The 21,589-nt window shown below is 50.6% G+C and overlaps 1 protein-coding gene across 27 annotated transcripts in view; it reads right to left on the bottom strand.

The window, feature by feature from the left end:
- Positions 1 to 21,589, bottom strand: part of ATP2B2 (ATPase plasma membrane Ca2+ transporting 2) — a 371,725-nt gene that overhangs the window by 102,851 nt on the left and 247,285 nt on the right. For all 27 annotated transcript variants that reach the window (XM_084989467.1, XM_084989474.1, XM_084989470.1 and 24 more), the window contains one exon: positions 16,510 to 17,014. In XM_084989467.1, the coding sequence (XP_084845593.1) occupies positions 16,510 to 16,708 (199 nt within the window). In that variant the 5' untranslated portion in view covers positions 16,709 to 17,014. The remainder of the gene's footprint in view (positions 1 to 16,509; positions 17,015 to 21,589) is intronic.

The raw sequence follows: 21,589 nt of genomic DNA on the forward strand, positions 1-21,589 counted from the left end.
TGCTGCCTCTAATCCTATCCAGAGACTAAGCCCCACCCAACAGAGGGATTAGAATCCAGTGGACAGGCATCAGCCCCTCCCATCAGGAAGCTACAGCAAACCCCCCATACCGACTTCAGCCACAGGGGGGCAGACACCAGAAGTAAGAGAGGCTACAACTCTATTATCTGTGAAAAGGTCACAACACCAAAATCCTATAAAAATGAAAAGATAGAGAACTATAACTCAGATGAGGGAGAAAGGAAAAACCCCAGAAAATCAGCTAAGTGAGGAGGAGATTCTCAGCCTCCAGGAAAAAGACTTTAGATTGTTGATGCTGAAGATGATGCAAGACATTGGAAATAAACTGGAGGCAAAGATGGATAACTTACAGGAAACACTGAGCAAAGAGATACAAGATATAAAACTTAAACAAGAAGAGATGCAAAATAAAATAATTGAAATAAAAAATTCACTAGAAGCAGCTAACAGCAGAATACAGGAGGCAGAGGAACGAATAAATGAAGTGGAGGACAGATTAGTGGAAATTACGGATGTGGAACAGAAAAGAGAAAAAAGACTGAAAACAAATGAAGAGAGTCTCAGAGAACTCTGGGACAACGTTAAACACACCAACATCCGTATTACAGGGGTGCCAGAAGGAGAAGAGAGAAAGAAGGAGACAGAAAAAATATTCCAAGAGATAATAGCTGAAAACTTCCCTAACATGGGGAAGGAATCACTCACTCAAATCCAGGAAGCACAACGAGTACCATAAGAAATAAACCCAAGGAGGAACACCCTGAGACACATATTAATCAAACTGACCAAAATTAAAGACAAAGAGAAAATCTCAAAAGCAGCTAGAAAAAAGAAACAAGTAACATACAAGGGAACCCCAATAAGGTTATCGGCAGATTTTTCAACAGAAACTCTGCAGGCCAGAAGGGAGTGGCATGATATACTTCACGTGATGAAAGGAAAAAACCTCCAACCAAGATTACTCTACCCAGCAAGGCTCTCATTCAGATTTGAAGGAGAAATCAAAACCTTCACAGATAAGCAAAAGCTGAGAGAATTCAGCAACACTAAACCAGCCTTTCAACAAATACTAAAGGAACTTATATAGGCAGAAAAGAACAAGAGAAGAAGGAAAGAAAAAAGAGCAGCAAAAGCAAATCCAAAGCAATTAATAAAATGGCAATAAGAACATACATATCAATAATTACCTTAAATGTAATTGGACTAAATGCCCCAACTGAAAGACATAGACTGGCTGAATGGATACAAAAACAAGACCCATATATATGCTGTCTTCAAGAGACCCACTTCACTTCTAGGGACACATACAAATTGAAAGTGAGAGGATGGAAGAAAATATTTCACGCAAACGGGGATCAAAAGAAAGCTGGAGTAGCAATACTCATATCAGACAAAATAGACTTTAAAATTAAGAATATTTTAAGGGACAAAGATACATAATGATCAAAGGATCAATCCAAGAAGAAGATATAACAATTTTAAATATCTACACACCCAGCATAGGTTCACCACAATATATAAGGCAACTGCTAACCTTAAAAGGACAAATCAACAATAACACAATAATAGTGGGGGACTTTAACACCCCACTTACAGCAATGGACAGATCAACCAGACAAAAAATCGATAAGGAAACACAGACCCTGAGTGATGCATTAAAACAGAGGGACTTAATAGATATTTATAGGACATTCCATCCAAAAGCAACAGAATACACATTCTTCTCAAGTGCACATGGAACATTCTCTAAGATTGATCATATCCTGGGCTACAAATCCAACCTTGGTAACTTTAAGAAAATTGAAATCATATCAAGCATCTTTTCTGACCACAATGCTTTATGACTGGAAATCAACAACAAGAAAAAAAAACTGCAAAAAACACAAATACATGGAGACTAGAGCAACTTAAAACCCCCAGGCTTCTGGGCCAGAATCCTGGTGCTGCTCTGTGGGGAGCAGGGAGTCCTGGGGACACCCTGCCAGACCCCCTTTGACAGATGGTTAATGCACAAAATGTGGCCTTATCTGAGCCCAAGGTTTTACTCCCGCGGCTGTGTGACTTGGGAAAGTCAGTCACCCTTCTGGGCCTCAGTTTCCTCACCGCACAATGGAAATAAAGTGGCATCCTGGTGTGCTGCTCAGTGGAAGGCCGTCACCGACTTGCCTCTTTACACAGGACAGACCATTTTCCCCTGGGCTTCCCTCTACATGCTGGCCACCAGACGATCCCACTAAGGGGTAGTGGAGGAGGTCAGGTTCTAGGGTGGCAGCTGGCCACTTGTGGTCATGAGCCAGGGATATGGAGCCATAAGAGAGACCTTGAGTCTTCCTGGAAGGTCAGTGGGGTTCCCCGTAAATCAGGGACCAATGGGACTTAGGACGCTCACTCTGGCTATAATTTTGAGATTATGTCTAAGCCTTCAGGGGCACTGCCTTCATATCTGGGCCACTGTAGCCCCTGAGGGTCCCCATTCACCCTCATCTGCCTGCAGAGCTACTGAGAAGACTCTGCCTAAGATGCTCCGCCTGGGGTGTGTGTGCTCTCAGGAGAACATCTAGGGTGGGCTCAGAAGCGTGTTGGGAATTGAATTCATTTCCCTCCCTGGAGAAGGTGGGGCGGCCTGGGTGGGCCATGCGGGTGGCCATGGACGTGCTGAGGCTGTGTATCGTTCTATTCACTGTTCTCAGGCTCAAGCCCTGGATTCCCTTTGAAGACTCTTGGACTTGAACCAATGAAGACATTTAAAAAAAAAAGGAAGAAAAGAGATATCATAAAAGAAAAAAAAAAATGCCCCAAAGCAGGTGATGGGCCTTGGCCATCCAGTGGCATTCTTTTTTCCTTCTGGGAAGTTAGGTCTCCCCTACTGGGAGGCTGTCAATCAAGATGCTCCCCTTTCCTGGCCTAAGGGTGGGCCTGTGACCAAGCCAGGCCACATGCATGCTCTCTCCTTGGACCAGAAACCCATGATGCACTGCAGCCAGCTCCCACCCGCCTGTGAGACCTGATTGTTAAATTTTCAGGTACTTTTGCCACCTGGTTGGTAAGAGTAGCCATTACTAGAATTAAATGATACAAACTTACAATTTATATAAATTATATTTTAAAAGACAACACATACCCCGTACACGTGTCTTCCTAATTATTTTACCACATTCACGAAGCTCTCTTCTCTTGACTTGAGTGCCCTGAATCCTCTAAGGTGCTACCATGCACCTTCTCTCGGCTCTGCATTTAAAGTCGTCATCTTGCTGACATGGCGGGAGCATTTATACCATGGAAATCAGCCCACATTAGGAACGAGGACTCCCTCCCAACCCAGAGAGCAGCGTGTTGAACATTTGCCAGCACAGTGCTGCCTGGAATCCTGAGCCATTCGAGGACCCAAAACAGCCAGAGCAGATCTACCCACACCCCCCCCTACCCCCACCACCCGACATTCCCCAAAGGGACATCTGTTTGGTGAGTCATGCTACCCATCCCTGCATGTTCCAGCTTCCCTCTGGAAAACTGAGCTGGGTTTTCCAGCCTCTGCCCTGACACGGGGAGACCACTCCCGTTCTGCCCTGAGATCCATACTACGCTGTCCAGAAGGCTTTTGTGGCTTACAACCAGTGTGCCTTAGCTGATCCACCTTAGAATGACATCCCCACCGGAGTTCCTGTTGTGGCTCAGTGGTTAACGAATTCGACGAGGAACCACGAGGTTGCGGGTTCGATTCCTGGCCTTGCTCAGTGGGTTAAGGATCCGGCATTGCCGTGAGCTATGGTGTAGGTCGCAGACACGGCTCGGATCCCGTGTTGCTGTGGTTCTGGCGTAGGCCGGTAGCTACAGCTCCAATTAAACCACTAGCCTGGGAACCTCCGTGTGCCGCAGGAGCGGCCCTAGAAAAGGCAAAAAGACAAAAAAAAAAAAAAAAAAAAGAATGACAGCCCCACCAATTTGGAAAGAGAAGCTGAAAGAAGAACCATTACCCCTAATCTCACCTGTACCCCCAACACTGGCACTTTCTTGGTGTTTCCATCCAGCCTTTTTGTCCTGGCATCTGTTTCCATGGAGCTGTTGCTGTGTACCATGCTAAACCCTGCTTTTCTCACACCACATCATTTCACCAGCCTCATCCACATTGCTTTGTGTTCTCGGTAACAATTTCCCACAATGTTCCATCGGGCACGTGCAGAAGTGGGAGGGGACTCTATGGCTTTCCTAATTACAGTAGAAATTACTTTAAAAAAATCACACTGGGATGTGGTTAAAAAATGCTGGGACTGTGGGCCTAGAGACCTGAGTTCTCATTTGATTCTGTGCCAGATGGCTGTGTGAGCTAAGGACATTCCCTCTCTGGGCCTCAGTGTCCTAACCCTATAATGTGTACCTAATGATGACTCTAGTGCTTAGAGTAATAGTAATCATGGCAGCTTCCATTCCCTGCCTGCAGGTTCCCTGTCCTGAGCCGTGTGTTCTTACTCACGCCAGCTCATTTATTCCTTACAACAGATCACTAATAAATACTATTTCACAGACGAGTAAACAAGTTCTGAGAGGTGAAGTCACTTGCTTGGCACAACGCAGCTAGCAAGGAAGTGGCACTGTTGGGATCAGACCCAGGACGCCTGCTGCTTGAGGCTCAGGCTGTGCTGCTACGTCTTAGCGCTTGCTGTGTGATGGGCTCTCAGAGACGTATGTGTCTCCACAGGAGGGGGTTCACCTGCCCTCATCATGGTCCTCATCTGTCCCCATGTATGGCCCCACTTTACAGGGGAGAAACTGTGGTTCCAAGCGTGGGAGTGCTTGTCTCAAGTGAGAATGTTCTGGGTGGAGTGAGGTCCACATGCTGAAGTTCCAAGCCCTGCAACCTCAGAATGTGACCATAGAGCGTAACTGCAGGGGCAAGTATTTGTCTCGAGGGCGAGCCCCAATCCAGTATGACTGGCGTCTTTATGTGGAGGAAACGTGCATTCAGAGACAGACACACACAGAGGGAGGACGATGTGAAGACATGGGGAGAAGATAGTCACCTACGAGGTAACAGATGCTCCCTCACAGCCTCAGGAGGAATCAGCCCTGCCCACACCCTGATCCCAGATTCCCAGCCTCCAGGATTGGGTGACAAGACATTTCTGTTGGTTAATGTGGTCCGGTTCAGCTTGTGGTCCATTGTTGTGGTGGCCCCTGGAAACGTATACAGCGGCCAGGCAGGGATGCAGGAGAGATGAGGTTCAGGGCGGGGTGGTGGGGGGAGGCTGCAATGGGGGAAGGGAAGAGGGATGACCCTCTCAACATGTGCAGGGATGACTCGGGGACCTGGCCCTGGGTCAAGACTCACCCATTGTTCACCAGGGCAGGTCCCTGCCCTTGTGAACCTCAGTACACCCTGGGATTGCTGGATGAGATGGTCCCTGAGAGCTGTTCCAGACCTGTGGTCTCATGGATCTCGGAGTTCCTTAGACTCTTGTCCCCTGTGTCCTGACCCGACTGAGCTGGTGTATATGCGGGCAGCCCCAGGGAATACTCCTTTCTGCTGTCTGTCCAGCAGAGGTTTCCCCAGAGCTCAGGCAAGAGCTGATTCCCAGGGTCCTTCACCGTCCTCCTTGGACATGTCCCCAACCCCCGCCCTAGGAACTCTTAAGTCTAACTGATTGCCCAGCCAATGTTAAACACACTGATCACAACCCTACCTGCAAGTCACATGCCCTTTCTACCTCTCTGACTTCTGGTTTGCTGGTTGCCTGCTACTTTAGCAGCTGGTGTTCCCTAAGGACCCGTGCTTGATGGACATCCCAGGTAAATGATGAGCACCCCAGGTAAATTCATTCCTGCACATATATCCAGTGTACTCTGCGCCAGGCATGATCTAGGCACTAGGATACAGCAACGAACAACACGGGCCCAGATCTCTGCCCACCCCCGACCGCCCTGCACAGGTTTGGACTTGTTAGCAGAGACAGGACTTCTCTGTAGGCGGCGTCTTTGTCATCTAGATGTTCTGCCTCCAGAATTGCTGTCCTAGCCCCAGGCCCCAAGGATGCAGGGTGCCCAGCACAGACCTTTCATCTCACCCCAACCTTGCTCCTCTCCTTGCTGGCTCATCTACACTATAAGCAGCCAGCTTCTGTCTTGAAAACCAAATCTTCATGATTCTTTCTTGCTTTTGACCACACATCACAGGCTCTGTCCTGCTGCTTGGCTTCCCTCCTATCACCACCCCTGGCCAGGCCCAGCCCTGTCCCTCCCTCCCTTCTGGCTTTATTTCCTGGGGTATCTCCCCATCCAACCCAAACTCACGGCTGTCAAACCAACTGTCTCAGCCGCAGTGCTCCTCTGCTCAAGAACCTTCAAGGGTCCCCTCCCACCTCTTAATTTAAGCCCAAACTTTTTGGCTTAACATTCAGCATCGTAGTATGGACTCTGGAATTGCCTGCTTGGGTTTGAATTCCTCCACTCATTAGCTGTGTGACCAGGGGCAAGTGGTTGAATTTCTCTGTGCCTCAGTTTCTTTATTTATAAAAAAGGGGATTACCCCATAGGGTGGCTTAAAGGATTAAATAATGAAATAATGTACATAAAGCTCTTGGAACAGTGTCTGGAGCATCTCTAATGCTCAGTTACTCTTTTTGTTTAAATCTTATTTTTTTCTTTTTAGGGCCTCCGCTGTGGCACATGGAAGTTCCTGGGCTAGGGGTTGAATTGGAGCTGTAGCTGCCAGCCTACGCCACAGCCAGATCCTTAACCCACTGAGCAAGGCCAAGGATTGAATCAGCATCCTCATGGATACCACTTGGGTTCTTAACCCACTGAGCCAAAACGGGAAGGTCTCAGTTACTCTTAATTACTATAACTACTGCCATGGCTCTGACTTCCAAGCCCCAGCCAAATAGAATGATTGGCTCTTCCTTTTACCTACCCTTCTCTGTCTTTGTCCACACTTTTCACTCTACCTAGAGTTCCCTTCTCCACTGCAAACTGCCTATTTTTCAACATCTTGCTCCAGTACTGCCTCTTCCATGCAGCCCTCCCAGATCCTCTGATGGGAAGGGATAGATTCTGCTCCTTAACCCCCCTGTATTTTGTTCAAAGTTATCCTATGGAAAGAGCAGAGTCTTCTCTGCTCAGGAACGGTCTCTGGGATCATCTTCCAGGGCGCATAAATGTCTAGGGGGCCTCCCTTTAGGGTGGAGGCTGATGCTGGCAGGTGGGTCCAAGGGATCTGTGGAGGCACTAATTTCCACTGACTATAAATAACTATGGGTCTGAAACCACAGCAGGGCCTGGATTGTGCCAGGGAGAGTAAGACAATCGTTGTGGGCTGAGGGGGGCCTGCATAAATAACTCGCCTGCCCTGTTGTGGCCTCTCATGTGACAGGCAGGCCTGGAGGGACAGGCTGTTTCAGTGCTCTTGAGCTTTGTGGGACCTGGGCTGAGTGGACAACTGAGGTCACCCTGACGCCAAAGGTGGTCTAGCCTGAGTTACCAGGTTGCATCTCTAGCCCCTCAGCCTACTTGACAGATAAGGAAACCAAGTCTCAGGGAGGCAAAATAATCAGAGATTGGTGTCCAGGGCCCTGGGCTTCTGGAGCCAGAAACCTATTGCCCAGGAATGCCCATGGGCCCTTGCAAGCCAGTGAGGGCAAGACCCTAAAGCTGGGCCAGGGCTTGAGGCAAGAAATCAAGGGCACTGCCCCTGCCTGGGTTGTAGTGGGGCTTCAGGCACACCCCAAGGATGTGAAGTTAGCTTCTTTCAAGGGAAGGAGGATCTGGGATCTGGCTCTGAGTTAGGCATCCTTTGGCCAGTCCAGTGTCTGCACTGCTGGGTGAGGGTGATCCTATGGCAGTGAGCCTCATAATTCTAGAATGTCTGAGCCTTGGAGGATTCTCAGAGACTCCTAGACCTGCCCTTGTTATTGGGGTGGGGCTCAGGGATGTCTCATTCAGCAGGGGCCAGAATTGGCTTGGTCCCCACTTGAGAATTTCCAGCCCTTGTTGTCTCCTTACACAGGTGGGTGGGCCACGCCTGTGAGGCCAGACCATGGTCAGGGTGGGCGGCTGCAAGGGGACCCTCTTGAGGTCCCAGCATGGGCCAGGCTCCCAGCATGTGTCTTCTCATTTAATCCAGAGACCAGTGTGGAGCCTGGGAGCTGGATATTACCCACTCCATTTTACAGATGTAAAAACTGAGGCACTGAGAATTTATAGAACCTGACCTCCAACCCAGGCTTTTAAACACTGTAGTTTTCAGTATTTTTTTTCCAGTATCGGAGGTTTTCAAATTTTTCTTTTTTAAAAAATTCTTTGTTAAAAACCGAAAACTCACCAGATGTTTCATCATGCAAAATAGACTTTTTTTTTTTTTTTTTTTAAGAATTGCTCTGGTACAAGGTGGGCAGGGGGACCAGAATCCCATCCACTCAGCATCTCTCTGTCCCCAGGGCACCTCTGTGAGACCTCAGGGAATCTAGGGTGGGAACCACCTCTCCAAAGCCTCAGTCTCCCTGCCTTCAGCGAGTTCTTTGGCTCCTCAGGGCCCTGGAGAGGAGCCGTACTCAGGCTTTACCCTCAGGGGGCTCACGGCCCATTTCACGCTCACATGGACAGCACAGCGTAATCAAACATAAATGCGATCGCCAGGCTGCCAGTCTGAACACACTGCGGGAACACAGCAGCTGAAGCCCAGTCTATAAAAATCAATCCATAGTCCATGGGCTGAAGTCCTCTGCACTTTGGGTTACGGCCTAGGCTCTGGGCATGATAAATCCCTTACCTCTCCCCGTGCACGTCCCACATCTCACCCCTGGGCCTTTGCTCAGGCCGTTCCCTCATTAAGAAGGCGCTCCCTTCCCCATCGCTGCATGTTTACCTCCTTCCCACCCTTCAAGACCTGCTCAGAGGAAGCCTTGGCAACTCCATCTCTAGTCAGGAGGGACTGCCCCTCCTTTGCCTGCAAGCATACCCACTCCTGCTGTAGTTATTCGCGGCCCCAAGAGGCACTGGATTAAGGAGGTTATGTGTGCGTGGTTGGGAGCCAGCCTGTTTGGGCGCTAAAACTGGCTGGGCTCCTCGTTAGCGGTGGTGCCCCGAGCCTCAGTTCTCTCACTGGAAAGCTAGGGATACAAACAGTTCCTGCCTCACAGGGGTTTGTGTGGATGAAACGAGGTAATGCTGTGACGCCTCAGCAGACAGGTCGGCTCTCTGTGAGTGCTCCAGTCATGCTAACAAGTCTCTGAGGTCACAGCTATACCTGGGACCACAGCTGGCTGACTTATCACAGCTAGACAGGAAGAGACTTCAGGACAGGGGTGCTTTACAGCCCTCTCTGCATTAGGGAGCTCTGGAGCAGAAGGGGGCCAGGAAGGGGCTCCTCCATCTCTGGACCAAGAGGAAATGTCACGCAAGGCTACTCCACCCTGGCCTCCCACCTGCCCCATGTAAAGCCATATCACATAGACACTGCCTGAGGAGCATACAGAAGCCAGAGAAGCTGTGTGGCCTGAGCCTGCACATAGTAGGTGTGCAACACACATTTGTTCAACGCATGAATGCATGTTCGCTTACATCTCCATCCAGCATGACAGAACGGGGGGAAGAACAGGACATTTTTTGAACACCTGTGTCCACTGGTTCTGGAAGGTGGGTATACTTATGCATTTATAGCTGGGGACACTGTGGCTCAGGGGAATGGAGTAACTTGCTCAAGGGCCCTGATGGTGGAGCTGGGGCTCCAAGTCCATGCTCTATCCACTCTTTCTCTCTTCTGAGCACACAGCAGGCACTTGACATTTAGGGCATGTTCATTCTGCAGAGCAAAGATGCCTTCAGAGTAAGACTCAGAGCCACCTTCCTCTCCAAGCCTTGGCTTCCTGCACAAAGGGCTGGGAGGCCCATGTGAGATAATCTGATGGAGGAGGCCCTGATAAATGTGCACAGAGGAAATTATAGTTGCTGGGGGCTTGGGACACAGGCTTTTTGGATGGTGGGTCTGCCAAGTGAGAGGCCCATCTGACACGCTCTCCCTTCTCCCTTTATCCTCGATGCCCCCACCAGGTACCTGCCCAGGAGGCACGGACCAGGCCAAGCAGTGTCGGTCAAGGAACGGAGTCCCTCTCACCCTGCTGGAAGCCACCGGGGCAGGGGAGGGTCAGGCCCCCTTTCTCTGTTCTGCATGCTCTGCAGCCTCCCCCAGGCCTGCAGAACTGTTTTCCTAGCACTGCCTCTGCTGGCCCAGCCTGGGAAGATGGAGAGCATGGAGCAAGCAACACGTGGGTCTGTTTTATCGATGATTCAGAAAAATGTGCGGGTAGCATTCTGGAAAGCATCCCCACGTGATTCATCGGGCTTTCACAGAAAGCTGTGCTTCTGAGGGATTTATTTTTCCTGGTGCTGTTGGTGGGGGGAGGGTACACAAGACAGCAAAACAAGCATGATGGAGGATGGTGTGAGGGGAGAAGGTGTGTGTGTGTGTGTACGACTGGGTTACTGTGCTGTGTAGCAGAAGTTGGCACCACACTGTAGGTCAACTATACTTCAATAAAAAAAGAAGTAAAAAAAAAGATTGCAAATCAAATATGGGCCTCATTGTTTCTAAAGCCCTAGACTCACATGTGTTGCTTGAGCCCATTATCTGCCCAGAGAGGCTGCTTCTCCCTTTTCCACTAATTTAAACCCAACTTGTCCCTTAAAGTCACCCAGGGTCCCTGGTTGACACAGTGATAGCATCTGCCATGTGCCAGGCATTTAGCCCTTGACACATGTCACTCTGATCCTCACAGAATCTTTGCAAAAGAGGTGCTATTACTATCCCATGCTGCCAATGAGGAAACTGAGGCACAGAGAGGGTAGATAACCAGCTTGACATTCCACAGCAGGATAAGAATGGAGTCAGGACTTGACCATGACACAGAGTTGGCCCCTTCACTGCTGGGACACTAGTCATAGCCTTCCTCACCTGAATAGACCCAGGTTCCACCGTCTTCACCAGTATAATTATTAACAGCATGGTGGTTTAGCTATGATCCCTCCATATTTGTGCTCCCACATCCTGCCTTCATGCCTCAGCTGACTCTTCAAGTCTATCCTTTCTCCCCTCAAGGGCATGGAGCACGCCTGTTCCTCTCCATACGGCCCCTGCACACAGTTATGGGCTTCCATGCAGCAGCCCCACCAGCAGGTGTGGTTTGTGCCTCCATTCTCCTTCCTTACTCTCCTTCCCGCTTCCATGTGCTCTGGGGCTGACGTGCACATGACCTCGTCTGACCTAGCAGCCTATTCCAGCCTCTGGCCACAGGGACTGTCTCATAAGCGGGTCTGGGTGGCCTGGCGAGAGTCTGTTGTGATACCTAGGGACAGGACCCAGGGAAAGATAATCCATGGATATTCCAGTTACACAAGCCAGAAAATCTGTTTTTCTGTAAGCCAGTTTGACATGGACCTCCATGAGATAGAACCCTAATAGACAAAAATACTCAGCAAATACTGGAAGATGACCATTCTTTGGTAAAAAATCTTCAAAGCACTTTCAATTCATGGTCTCCGAGGGGCAGAATGCAGTTTCCCCATTTTACAGATGAGGAAACTGAGCTTGTGAAAGTCTAAGTATCTTGCCCAAGGTCATGAGCCTACTTAGTGACAGAGGCAAGGTTGGAACACCTCCCCAGGCTTCATGCCCACCCCTCCTCCACCCCTGCACATATTTGAGAAGGTGGTTGTTTCTTCGGCTTCTTAAATACTTTGATGAGCTCTGCTCCTCCAAGCCTTGTATGGACAGCATCCTGGGCTGCTTCTCCTGAAGACCAAGGGTGGGGGTGGGGTGTGGGTCCTCCCTCATCCCTGGCCAGTGTCTGAGTGGCCCCTGGCCTGGGGCACTGCTGCATCTGTGGCTGCCTCAGTTTCCCCATTGGCCTCTCGGGGCCCCAGGGATCCTTAGGGAGATGGAGCACAGAGAAATAGAGCATCACAGTGACAAACAGGAGACCCGTCTCACTTCTCTCACGCCCTCCCCCATCCCCAGCCAGGGGAAGTTCTGTGTGTGACATGGGCCCTGCCAGGTCTGGGGGGGGCGTCTTGTTTATTGTCATGTTCATGCAACGGGGTGCTGCAGCTCCGATCTGCTCTCCTGTCCCCCTTCTTGAACAGGCTGCAGGATTCATACAAAATTAACTGGAGGTTCCGTTTCACAGCACTCTGACGTATCCAGTTCCCACCCCACCCTGTGACTGTCCTGCGTTCTTTGTCCCCTTTCTCCCCCACCATGAAATATGCAGTGCAGGGAGCTCCCAGCAGGGCCTCTGGAGCCGCCCCTGCTCACAGCCTGCAGTGTAGGTCAGGGAGTGAAGGATGAGGGCCAGGTGTGCTGGATGGCTCAGAGCAGTGCCACTCTGGGCTCCGGAGACTGAGGCTGCATATTCCATGGGTGACACAGGCTGTCTGCCATCCTGTCCCCAAGCTGCAGCTTTCCACACTATACAGAAAGGATCACAGAGTACCCCCACTTCTTTGTCCCTTCCTTCCTTCATTCTGCCAATATATTTTGAGTCTCCTAGCACTGCAGCAGGTGCAGGGGACACAGTGGTGAATGACAGACAGCTCCTACTTACAGGCCACTCTAACATCCACTACCTGGCTAATCTTTCCAGAAAATGCCAAGACACCTCCTCTGGGAAGCTGCCTCTGATAGCACTTTTGACACTTTGTTGGGCGCCATCTTATTTAACTGCCTAGTTCTTGCACAGGGATGGAGCCAGAGCATATGCTGGGTGTTAAGAGACATGTGCATGTAATAACAATGACAACGAACATCATTTTGTAAGTGTCTAGGGGCTGCCACACACCGCACTAAGCCCTTTATGCGAACCATCTGATTTAATTCTCACACCATCCTGTGAGGTAGGTAGTGTTATTCCCATTTCACAGACAAGACAACTGAGGCTCTGAGAGGATTCACTGAACTCTCAGGGTCCCTTGGAAAAACAGTCCAGTCAGGATTAAACCTGGGTCTCAGGGACTCAGGCGGGAGGGGTGTGGAAGGAAAGGAGCAGTGACAGGCACGAGGGAAGGGCATTATCAGGATGGAACAGAACCAGCAGCGGGAGAGGAAAGCAATGGCGCCCAGGTCAGAGCTGAAGCCACCCCACCCACTGAACGTCCATCACTGCCGGCTAGGGGAGCTGAGCTCATGGCCTGTGCAGGTAGCAGGTGGTGCCCCGGGTGGGAGTTGTTGTCTATGGCTTCAAGACCCCTGTATCACTTTCAGAGATCTTTTTGCCTAAAATTAGCTTGATGTGAACAGGAAGGCTAATTTATGCATGGCCTGGAGCAGTTTCCTGGAGTGTGACTCAGAGGTGGCTCCCTGCTCACGTCAGCAGATTAGCACAGGGGGTGTCTGGAAGGGCCACCCTGAGCCCCCAGCCCCCGCCCACGTGGCTTTCAAGTTGGGGGCTGGGGCTGGAGGCCAAGCATTTCTCTATGTCAGAAGAGGCCAAGCAGGACAAATGCTGAATACGAGAGAGAAAAAGAAAAGTTCCCCAGTGGCCCGTTGTCCTCAGGCCCTTGGCAGATATAGGGTACCCTCTTAGGACTGTTCCCAGGGTCATGTGAGTGCCTTGGGGCTGGGGCACACCTGGGTGTGGTGTCTGACGGAGCCGTGTTCAAAGTCTGCTCTGATGTGAGCTGTGGCAGTGAGCTTGAGCTCCCATGCTTCCTGTCTGTGAAATGGGTAACGCCTGCTTCCAAGAACATGGGTGATAGCCAAGGAAAATGGGGAGTGCCAGCAGAGACGCTGCCAGCATCCTGGAAGAGTCAGGTTCTGCCCCTTTTGGAGAATGTGACTGCTTCTCCCAGGTAGTGATGATCAGACTGAAAACAAGAGCTGACGCTGACTGGGGACTTCCATGCTGAGCGCTTGGCCTGATCTCAACCAGTGTTCCACACCCATCTTACTGATGGGGAGATGGAGGTATTTAGTCTCTGGAGCTGAATCCTAATACACAGCGCTCTCTGTGTGCCCGGTAGGTCCTGTCTAAGATACTGATCCTCACCACAACCCTGTGAGGCAGTCACTGTTATTATCCTATCTCACAGATAAGGAAACCAAGGCATAGAGAGGCTAAGTAACTTGCCCAGAATCCCACAGCAGTTAAATGGCATAGCTGGGATTTGAACCCAAGTCGTCCAAGTCCAAGAGTGGCATTAGGCTCCTCTGTCCTTCCTGTTACCTCTTTCACCTCCACCTGCCCCTTGGGAGATTCTTCTGGGGACCAATGAAGCAGGAGCTCTGGTTAATTCTCTCTTGGGCCGTCCTCCTTCTTAGGGACCTTTCTTATCAGAGATCTCACTTGATGCTCATGACATTTTAGGAAACCAGGGCTCAGAGGTCAGACAAAAGTCTCAAAGGCACAGAGCTGACAGATGTCAGAACAATAGTCAGAACTGTCATTACTGTTTCCATTTTACAGATGAGAAGACAAAGTCTCCTTTATTTTTTATTACATAATGCTTAACATCCTGCAGCACACCAGCAGTCTGTGGAATCCTATCTAGAAATGCTGCTTTGTGCCACATCACATGCTTTCCCTTCTCTTTCCTCCATAGCCAAGTTCAAACTCCTCCTCCTCCAGGAAGCCTCCACTGCCCACTCACCTCACTTTTCCTCTGGTCTCTGGGGCCCTTGCTGTACTTGGTCTGGATTATGTGCTGTTCTGGCTGCTTGGCTATCTGGGAGCTGCTCTCTGTGGGCTGAGGATTCACTGACCACATCTCAGGGTTTTATGGGGCAGTTGTCCACCTTCCCCTGCACCAGGCACTAGGCTGGGTGCTGGATGTTTAGAGAGGAGGGGATGGGATTCCTGCCCTTGGGCATGCACCTGCTGCCCCCAGAGTTGGAGCTTTGCCGCAAGCCGCTCAACTTCCCAGATCCCAGAGCCTGTCATGAGGGAGGGAAGTGCAGATTTTTTAACCTGGGGTCGTGGGCCTGCTACCAGGGGCTCTGTGAACCTACTGATGGTGTGGGCCAGACTGTTGCATGCAGTTGGCTGTTAGTCCAGGCAGAGGGGCCATGGCTTCCACCAACTTCTCCACAGGGTCTGAAGTCCAGAGATACTTCAGAAATTCTGGCTCAAGAGAATCTCCTGGCAAGGACAACCTTGCCTCCTAGCAGGCCAGGTGTGCCAACCTGACAGTGGAGGTGAGCACGGGCCATTCTGCCACAGATTGGTGTTCACGCGAGGCTGAGGCCCAGTAGGTCCCCAGGCTGAGTCCACACCCGTCTCAGTGCCCCATGCAGCTGTCTCAAGCACTGAGATAGACTCACACAGGGAAGAAGGGATGTGCCCCCTATTTCCACCCTCCCTGCCCCAACAAGGCCAAACAATATCCAGAGAAAAAAAAGTGTTTCTAAAGTGCCCAGATGCAGCATGTGGGCTAAATGTCAGAGACAGCAGCCAACCTGGGAAGAGGACAGATCTCAGCTTTTCCTCCTGGCCCAAGAGAGGGGGGCTGCAGAAAATAGGGACCTGCCCCCTATCCTCGCAGCACTGGGAACAGTGGGCGCCAGCACAGCAACCGCTGGATGAACCCACTGGCCCCAGCTGAGCAACTGGGTCCATGAGCAGACTCGGCAGGAAAGGCTCTCAGGGTTAGTGCCCAGCGGTGCCTAGTGTGAGGGCTGCAGTTGGGAGATGGTGTGGGAGGGACCTCCAGCCTTGGCTTTCTCATCTCTCAGTGGGGATAAGACCTCAGGCTGCCTGCCTCCCGAGCTATGGTCTAGATCTAGGGGAGGCCTGTCATCTACTCTCTTTAGAATAATAATGGCTGCTGCATATGGAGCACCTCCTGTATGCTCAGCCTTCACTAGGCACCATGACATAGACAATGGCCCCATTTTCCAGAGGAAGAAATTGAGGCTCAGTGTAGCTGCTTTGGCCAAAGTTGCAAGATTGGGAGTGCTAGGGTGGACTGTCTCCTGCTGGTGCCTTTGGGGTTTATGCAGGGAACTCGCCTCCATCATGGTGAGGGGATGGTAACTGGGGGGTGGAGACACACTCTGAGCTCTGGTGCCCAGACTGGGCCGTTTCTTTCCTTCTCCTTGTGGCGGATGACCTGCTTTTGGACCCCTCCTGAGGAGCCCCCAGGAAGCTGCAACCTTCCCTCTCTGGAGACCCCAGGCCCGCTCATGTTGGCAGCTGTAAGAAAGCCCCACACCCATCTCCAGGTGACACACACATGGGCATCTGTCACCTTTCCTGCGATGGCCCATCTTCCTGCTTGTCCTGACTTCCTGGCTGCTCCATGGCTGCCCCTGAGACCTGGGGACCCCAAACGGAGTCTGCAGCTGGGAGAGTCGGACATGAGCCAACCCAGTGGCAGGGGATGGGGAACTGGAAGAGACTGCACTGGTGCCATGCTTGAGCCCAGGTGAGGAGTTTCTGGGCCTGGGAAATGCAACCCCAGGGCCGACTAACTCCTGAACCCAAATCCTGTGGTCCAGCCTCTGGCACCTACCTTCAACAGGCGAGGTTTTGAGGCGCCGGCAGATGGCGTCAGTGTCCCCGTAGGTCTCCTTGATCTTGACCACGGCCTCGGTACCCCTCAGCTCCATGAGAGAGCGCAGCTCCTCCATTGTGCACCCGAAGTCGCCCCCATGGCTCGACTCATTTCTTTGGTTTTTGGAGTAAAAGTCGCTGTTGGTCATGTCACCCATGTCTGCTGCAGTCTCTGCTCGGGGTGGGCCCGAGGGTCAGCACTGGACAGGAGGCTGCCGGGTGATGGCTCTGTAGGGCTGTCCTCTGCAAAACCTCACAGGATGGCTGTGGCTCCTGACGGCCAACTCCAGGGGACAGCTGCAGTGGACTGGTGACAGCGGTGGTGGGCTCTGAGGGGCTTCCCTGGGTGCACGGCGAGGTCCAGGGGCCAGAGGGGCTCAGGGCTGTCGATCCAGGAGTCTCCATTCAGTGGGGTCCATGCTGCTCCCTGGAGCTGGCATCTACATGGTCAGGGGTGGTGGCTCCTGCAGGGGCAAGCACAGAGTGGTGACAAGGGTAAGGCACTGGAGGCCTCATGGGCTGAGTACTCTGGAAGGCCCAGCCTGCAGGCATCACACACACACACACACACATACGCCACTCCAAAATAATACCCACTATGCATACAGGTACTTGGACATGGATGTTCATACAACACCCCATCATACACTGGCACACACTGTAAATCCAAATGCATGAATGCACGCTGTAAATCCATAGAGGGCCCACTGGGTGCTCTATGACATGCCACCCTCCATGCACAGCCTGATAACCCCTAATTTTTCACTGTGCTATGGAACATACTGACTTCATGACAAGAACCCTGGTGTACACACACACTCTGATACACAGCTCAGGGTGCAACACCCAACCTGCCTACTTTTAGAGTCTACCCCACTGCCACCCACACACATATCCCCATCCAGGAACGCCCTTTGTACACACCCTGGTGGACACCCCCCACCATGCACACAGTCACACATAGCGACAATTACAGGCATCATCTTAATATCCTGATCTCCTCCCCTCAAGAGCACCCATGATCACAGCCCTGTTTACACGCATGCCATGTCTACACAACAGGGGCATAACCCCCTCCCATCAAGGACACAGCCCTCAGGCATCCCAGCATAGACGCTTCCCCTGCCTGTGTCTCCTGTATCTGCCCATATGCAGGGTTCTCCCCATTCAAGTCTCATAGGCATGGGGGTCGGAGAAAGCCACCCATTTCCACCTGCAACCCACAACCACGTTAACCAAGGCCTTTGGTCTGGCCAGAGGAACCCGCTCAAGCATATTCCTCAGGACTCATGAGCTGGGGTCCACAGATCCCTTACCTGGGGGGCCCCCCCACAGACCAGCACCACGGACAGCGGCTGCCGCGTCCCTGGAGTGCCCAGGAGGAGGATGGCACGCCAGCTTCTCCCTGCTGCCCGGCCACCCTTGCAGGAGTGCGGCATCTGTGGGGCTGCCAGGAGAGAAACCAATCTACCCAGATACCCAACACCGGTGGCCAAGGCCCCGGCAAGCGTTGGGTGACAAAGGGCCTCTGCTGAGCTCGGCTAGGTCTGGCACAGGGACTGGCCCCACCCAGCAGCCACAGGTAGCTGGCCATCCTAGGTCCAGGACAGTGAGGAGGAAGCAGTGGGGGCAGGAAGATAGGACTGAGTGTCCCCTTACCCCCAGTCCCAACTCCTCCCTCCTGTCTCCTCTCCCACCTCTTTCCTTTACAATCCTTTTCTCTTGCACAGCATTTTAGAGCTGGAGGTAATTCAGGGTTAATCTCATTTTTCCAGTGAGGAATATGAAGCTCAGAGAGGAGAAGGAACTTGTCCAGCCACATACGGCAAGAGCAGACTGAGCCCCAAGATGGGCTAGTCTCCTGACTTCCAGCCCGTTGTTCTCCCCACCACTAGGGGGAGCTCGCTTCTTTCTCTCTGAAGAACAGAGGCTGGTGGAGGGCTGGGCCTGTCAAGCCATGACCAACACAGGATCCAGAATCAGACTATTTGGGCTCAAATACAAGTTCTCCCAGTCCTGGCTGTGGGACCCTGGACAAATCCTTTCACTTTTGCCGGGCTTGTTTTCCTCATCTATACAATAATAATTATCCTTCCCTGTGCCCCTCCTACCTCCTGATTTACTGGGAACTAATTATGAACCATGATCAAATCCAGTGTGTTTCCACCCAGGGTATGAGGCTTCCCAGCCTGGGTCAGGGGGTACTTGAGCCACAGAAGAATCCCATCATGTCTCACAGGAGGGTTCTTTCACTCAAGGATGCAGTTGGAAGCCTAATTTTCACTCTGGGATCAACTGATATCCTACAGAGTAGAATGTAAAATGGACCTGATGCCTCAAGTAAAGACATAAGACCACAAAGAAAGTGGGTGCCTGGGGCTCCCATCCACAGTCCTGCAGAAACACTCAGGGTCCTTGGCCATCTGAGCATGCACCACCCCACAGCACCCATGCATTTGGACCTCAATGAGAGGAGCAGGTGAGGTAGGGACCAAGTTTGCTGGTGTGTAGAGATGCTGTGAAGGTTAACTGGAGGGACTCTAGAAGACAGCCTCTGGGTTCAAGTTATTCCTCCTCTCAGCAGAATGGGAGGCAAATTAATTGTAGTTTTGTTATCTTAAAAAAAAAGTAGGGGCAGTAATAGTATCTACCTCATAGCTATTACAAGGCTTAAATCAATTATTTTATGCAAAATACCTAGAACCAAGCCAAGCACATGGTAAACACTAAGTATTTTGATTGTTACCAATCCATACAACCACTTTATGAGCTAGGTAATCTTGTTATTCCCTAGGAAAATGAGGAAACCAAGGTGAAGGGAGGTGAAGTAACTTGCCCAAGGTCACAGAGTTAGTGAGTACCAGAGCTGGGATTTGAACTCAGACATTCTGGATCCAGAGACATACACTTAATCAGGATGCTTTGCTGCCTCCCCTGGTGAATCTCCCTTGTGGGGTTCTTACAATGCTTAAATGAAGTGCCAGATGTGAACAAAAGTGCTTTGCAAACCACAAGGGACTCTCTAACCCCGAGGTGCTGTTTTCTATCTGTCCCTCTGCTACCTGCGGTGTGGCTTATGGGCACTGATAATTACATTTCTGACAGCGTGAGCTGTGAGAAACATTAGCAGTAATTATATCTGTGATGACAAGAGCAGGCATGAGTTAATGGGCTACCGGCGATTTTGACAACTATTGTGTTAAGATGAACAATGATCTTCAAATATCCATCTTTCTATCTATCCATCCATCCATCCATCCATCCATCCATGCAACCATCCATTCATTAATTGTGTTGTGGGCACTGACTTCGTGCCAGGCACTGGATATTCCAGACCATGGTCCCTGGCTCCAGAGGTGACGGGGGGCAGAGGAGAGATAATTAAATGAATGACCTCTACAACGTGATAGGATTGCCATGATGAGGAGTCCAATGTGCTTAGGATGTTTAGAGCAGGAAGATCTGATCTGGTTCAGGGTATGAGGGAAGATTTTTCCCTCTTAATATGAGTAGGGGACTTAATCCCACTCTTGGGCATCTATCCGGACAAAACTCTACTTAAAAGAGACACATGCACCCGCATGTTCATTGCAGCACTATTCACAATAGCCAGGACGTGGAAACAACCCAAATGTCCATCAACAGAGGATTGGATTAGGAAGATGTGGTATATATACACAATGGAATACTACTCAGCCATAAAAAAGAATGACATAATGCCATTTGCAGCAACATGGATGGAGCTAGAGAATCTCATACTGAGTGAAATGAGCCAGAAAGACAAAGACAAATACCATATGATATCACTTATAACTGGAATCTAATATCTAGCACAAATGAACATCTCCTTAGAAAAGAAAATCATGGACTTGGAGAAGAGACTTGTGGCTTCCTGATGGGAGGGGCAGGGAGTGGGAGGGATTGGGAGCTTGGGCTTATCAGACACAACTTAGAATAGATTTACAAGGAGATCCTGCTGAATAGCATTGAGAACTTTGTCTAGATACTCATGTTGCAACAGAAGAAAGGCTGGGGGAAAAATGTAATTGTAATGTATACATCTAAGGATAACCTGACCCCCTTGCTGTACAGTGGGAAAATTAAAAAAAAAATATGAGTAGGGGACTTTTCCCCCACAGGTTAAAAGACTTAAGCCAAAAGATAAATGAAAGAAACTGACACATACAACTGTCTGTTGGTAAAAGGTTGGGTGAACTATCATCAAATGTGTAGGAAGAGACCCATATGAGCATATGTGGAGGGACAAAACTCTGAGAGAATGAAACCAGTGGAAAAACAGAACTCTGTCCCTCCGAGGTGACTAATGTTAAGCTTTCTTCTTTGAGATTTCCTAATGCAGATACCTCTTTTCATCAGTGCTCAATCCCCACCCACGTCACCCCTGCTCCTGCATCTCACAGGTGTATGCATGAGGACATGCATGTTCTGGGCATCTTGGTTTGTCCTTCTAAAATTGCAGAGCTCACTTTCGCACTTGATCTCACTGTGGGACTTGCTTGGTTTTAGATGGTGAAGTCCACTGGCACAGAAGCACTGTGTGAAGCCATACAAATGATCCTGTGACACACTGAAAGAACTGAAGACCTGCTGGCTTGTGTAGAATCCATCAGCTGCCCTAATCCTCCAGACCTACCTGACATCTGTAACAGGGTACTGTCCACTACCTGCCCAGGCCTTCACCACCCTGATAATGGCCTGTCCTGCTCAGCTTCAGCATCCCTGGAAGGCTTCCCTGACCATCCAGGTCTGTGGAAATGCTCCTGACTCCTGGATGCTCTGTATCCCACCACTCTTTATGTGCTATTGGTTGGCCTACTTCACCTTCTCCCTGCCCTAGAGCCCAGGGTTCTGCGTGGCCAGGAGCCATGTCAGTTTTGTACTAGTACAGTGCCTGGTATCCAGAAGGAAGCCCATAGACACTTGGTGAATGAATGGATGCCTGGATCAGCTCTTGGGTCACCCATCCATGGCAGGGTATGACTTTGCATAGGTCCTTGGAACTCAGCTTCCTCATCTGT

Source organism: Sus scrofa, chromosome 13, assembly GCF_054392235.1.
Source record: "Sus scrofa isolate SSC_HxYL_T2T_F1_AM1 chromosome 13, Sscrofa_HxYL_maternal_Yorkshire_Landrace_v2.0, whole genome shotgun sequence".
NCBI lineage: Eukaryota > Metazoa > Chordata > Mammalia > Artiodactyla > Suidae > Sus > Sus scrofa.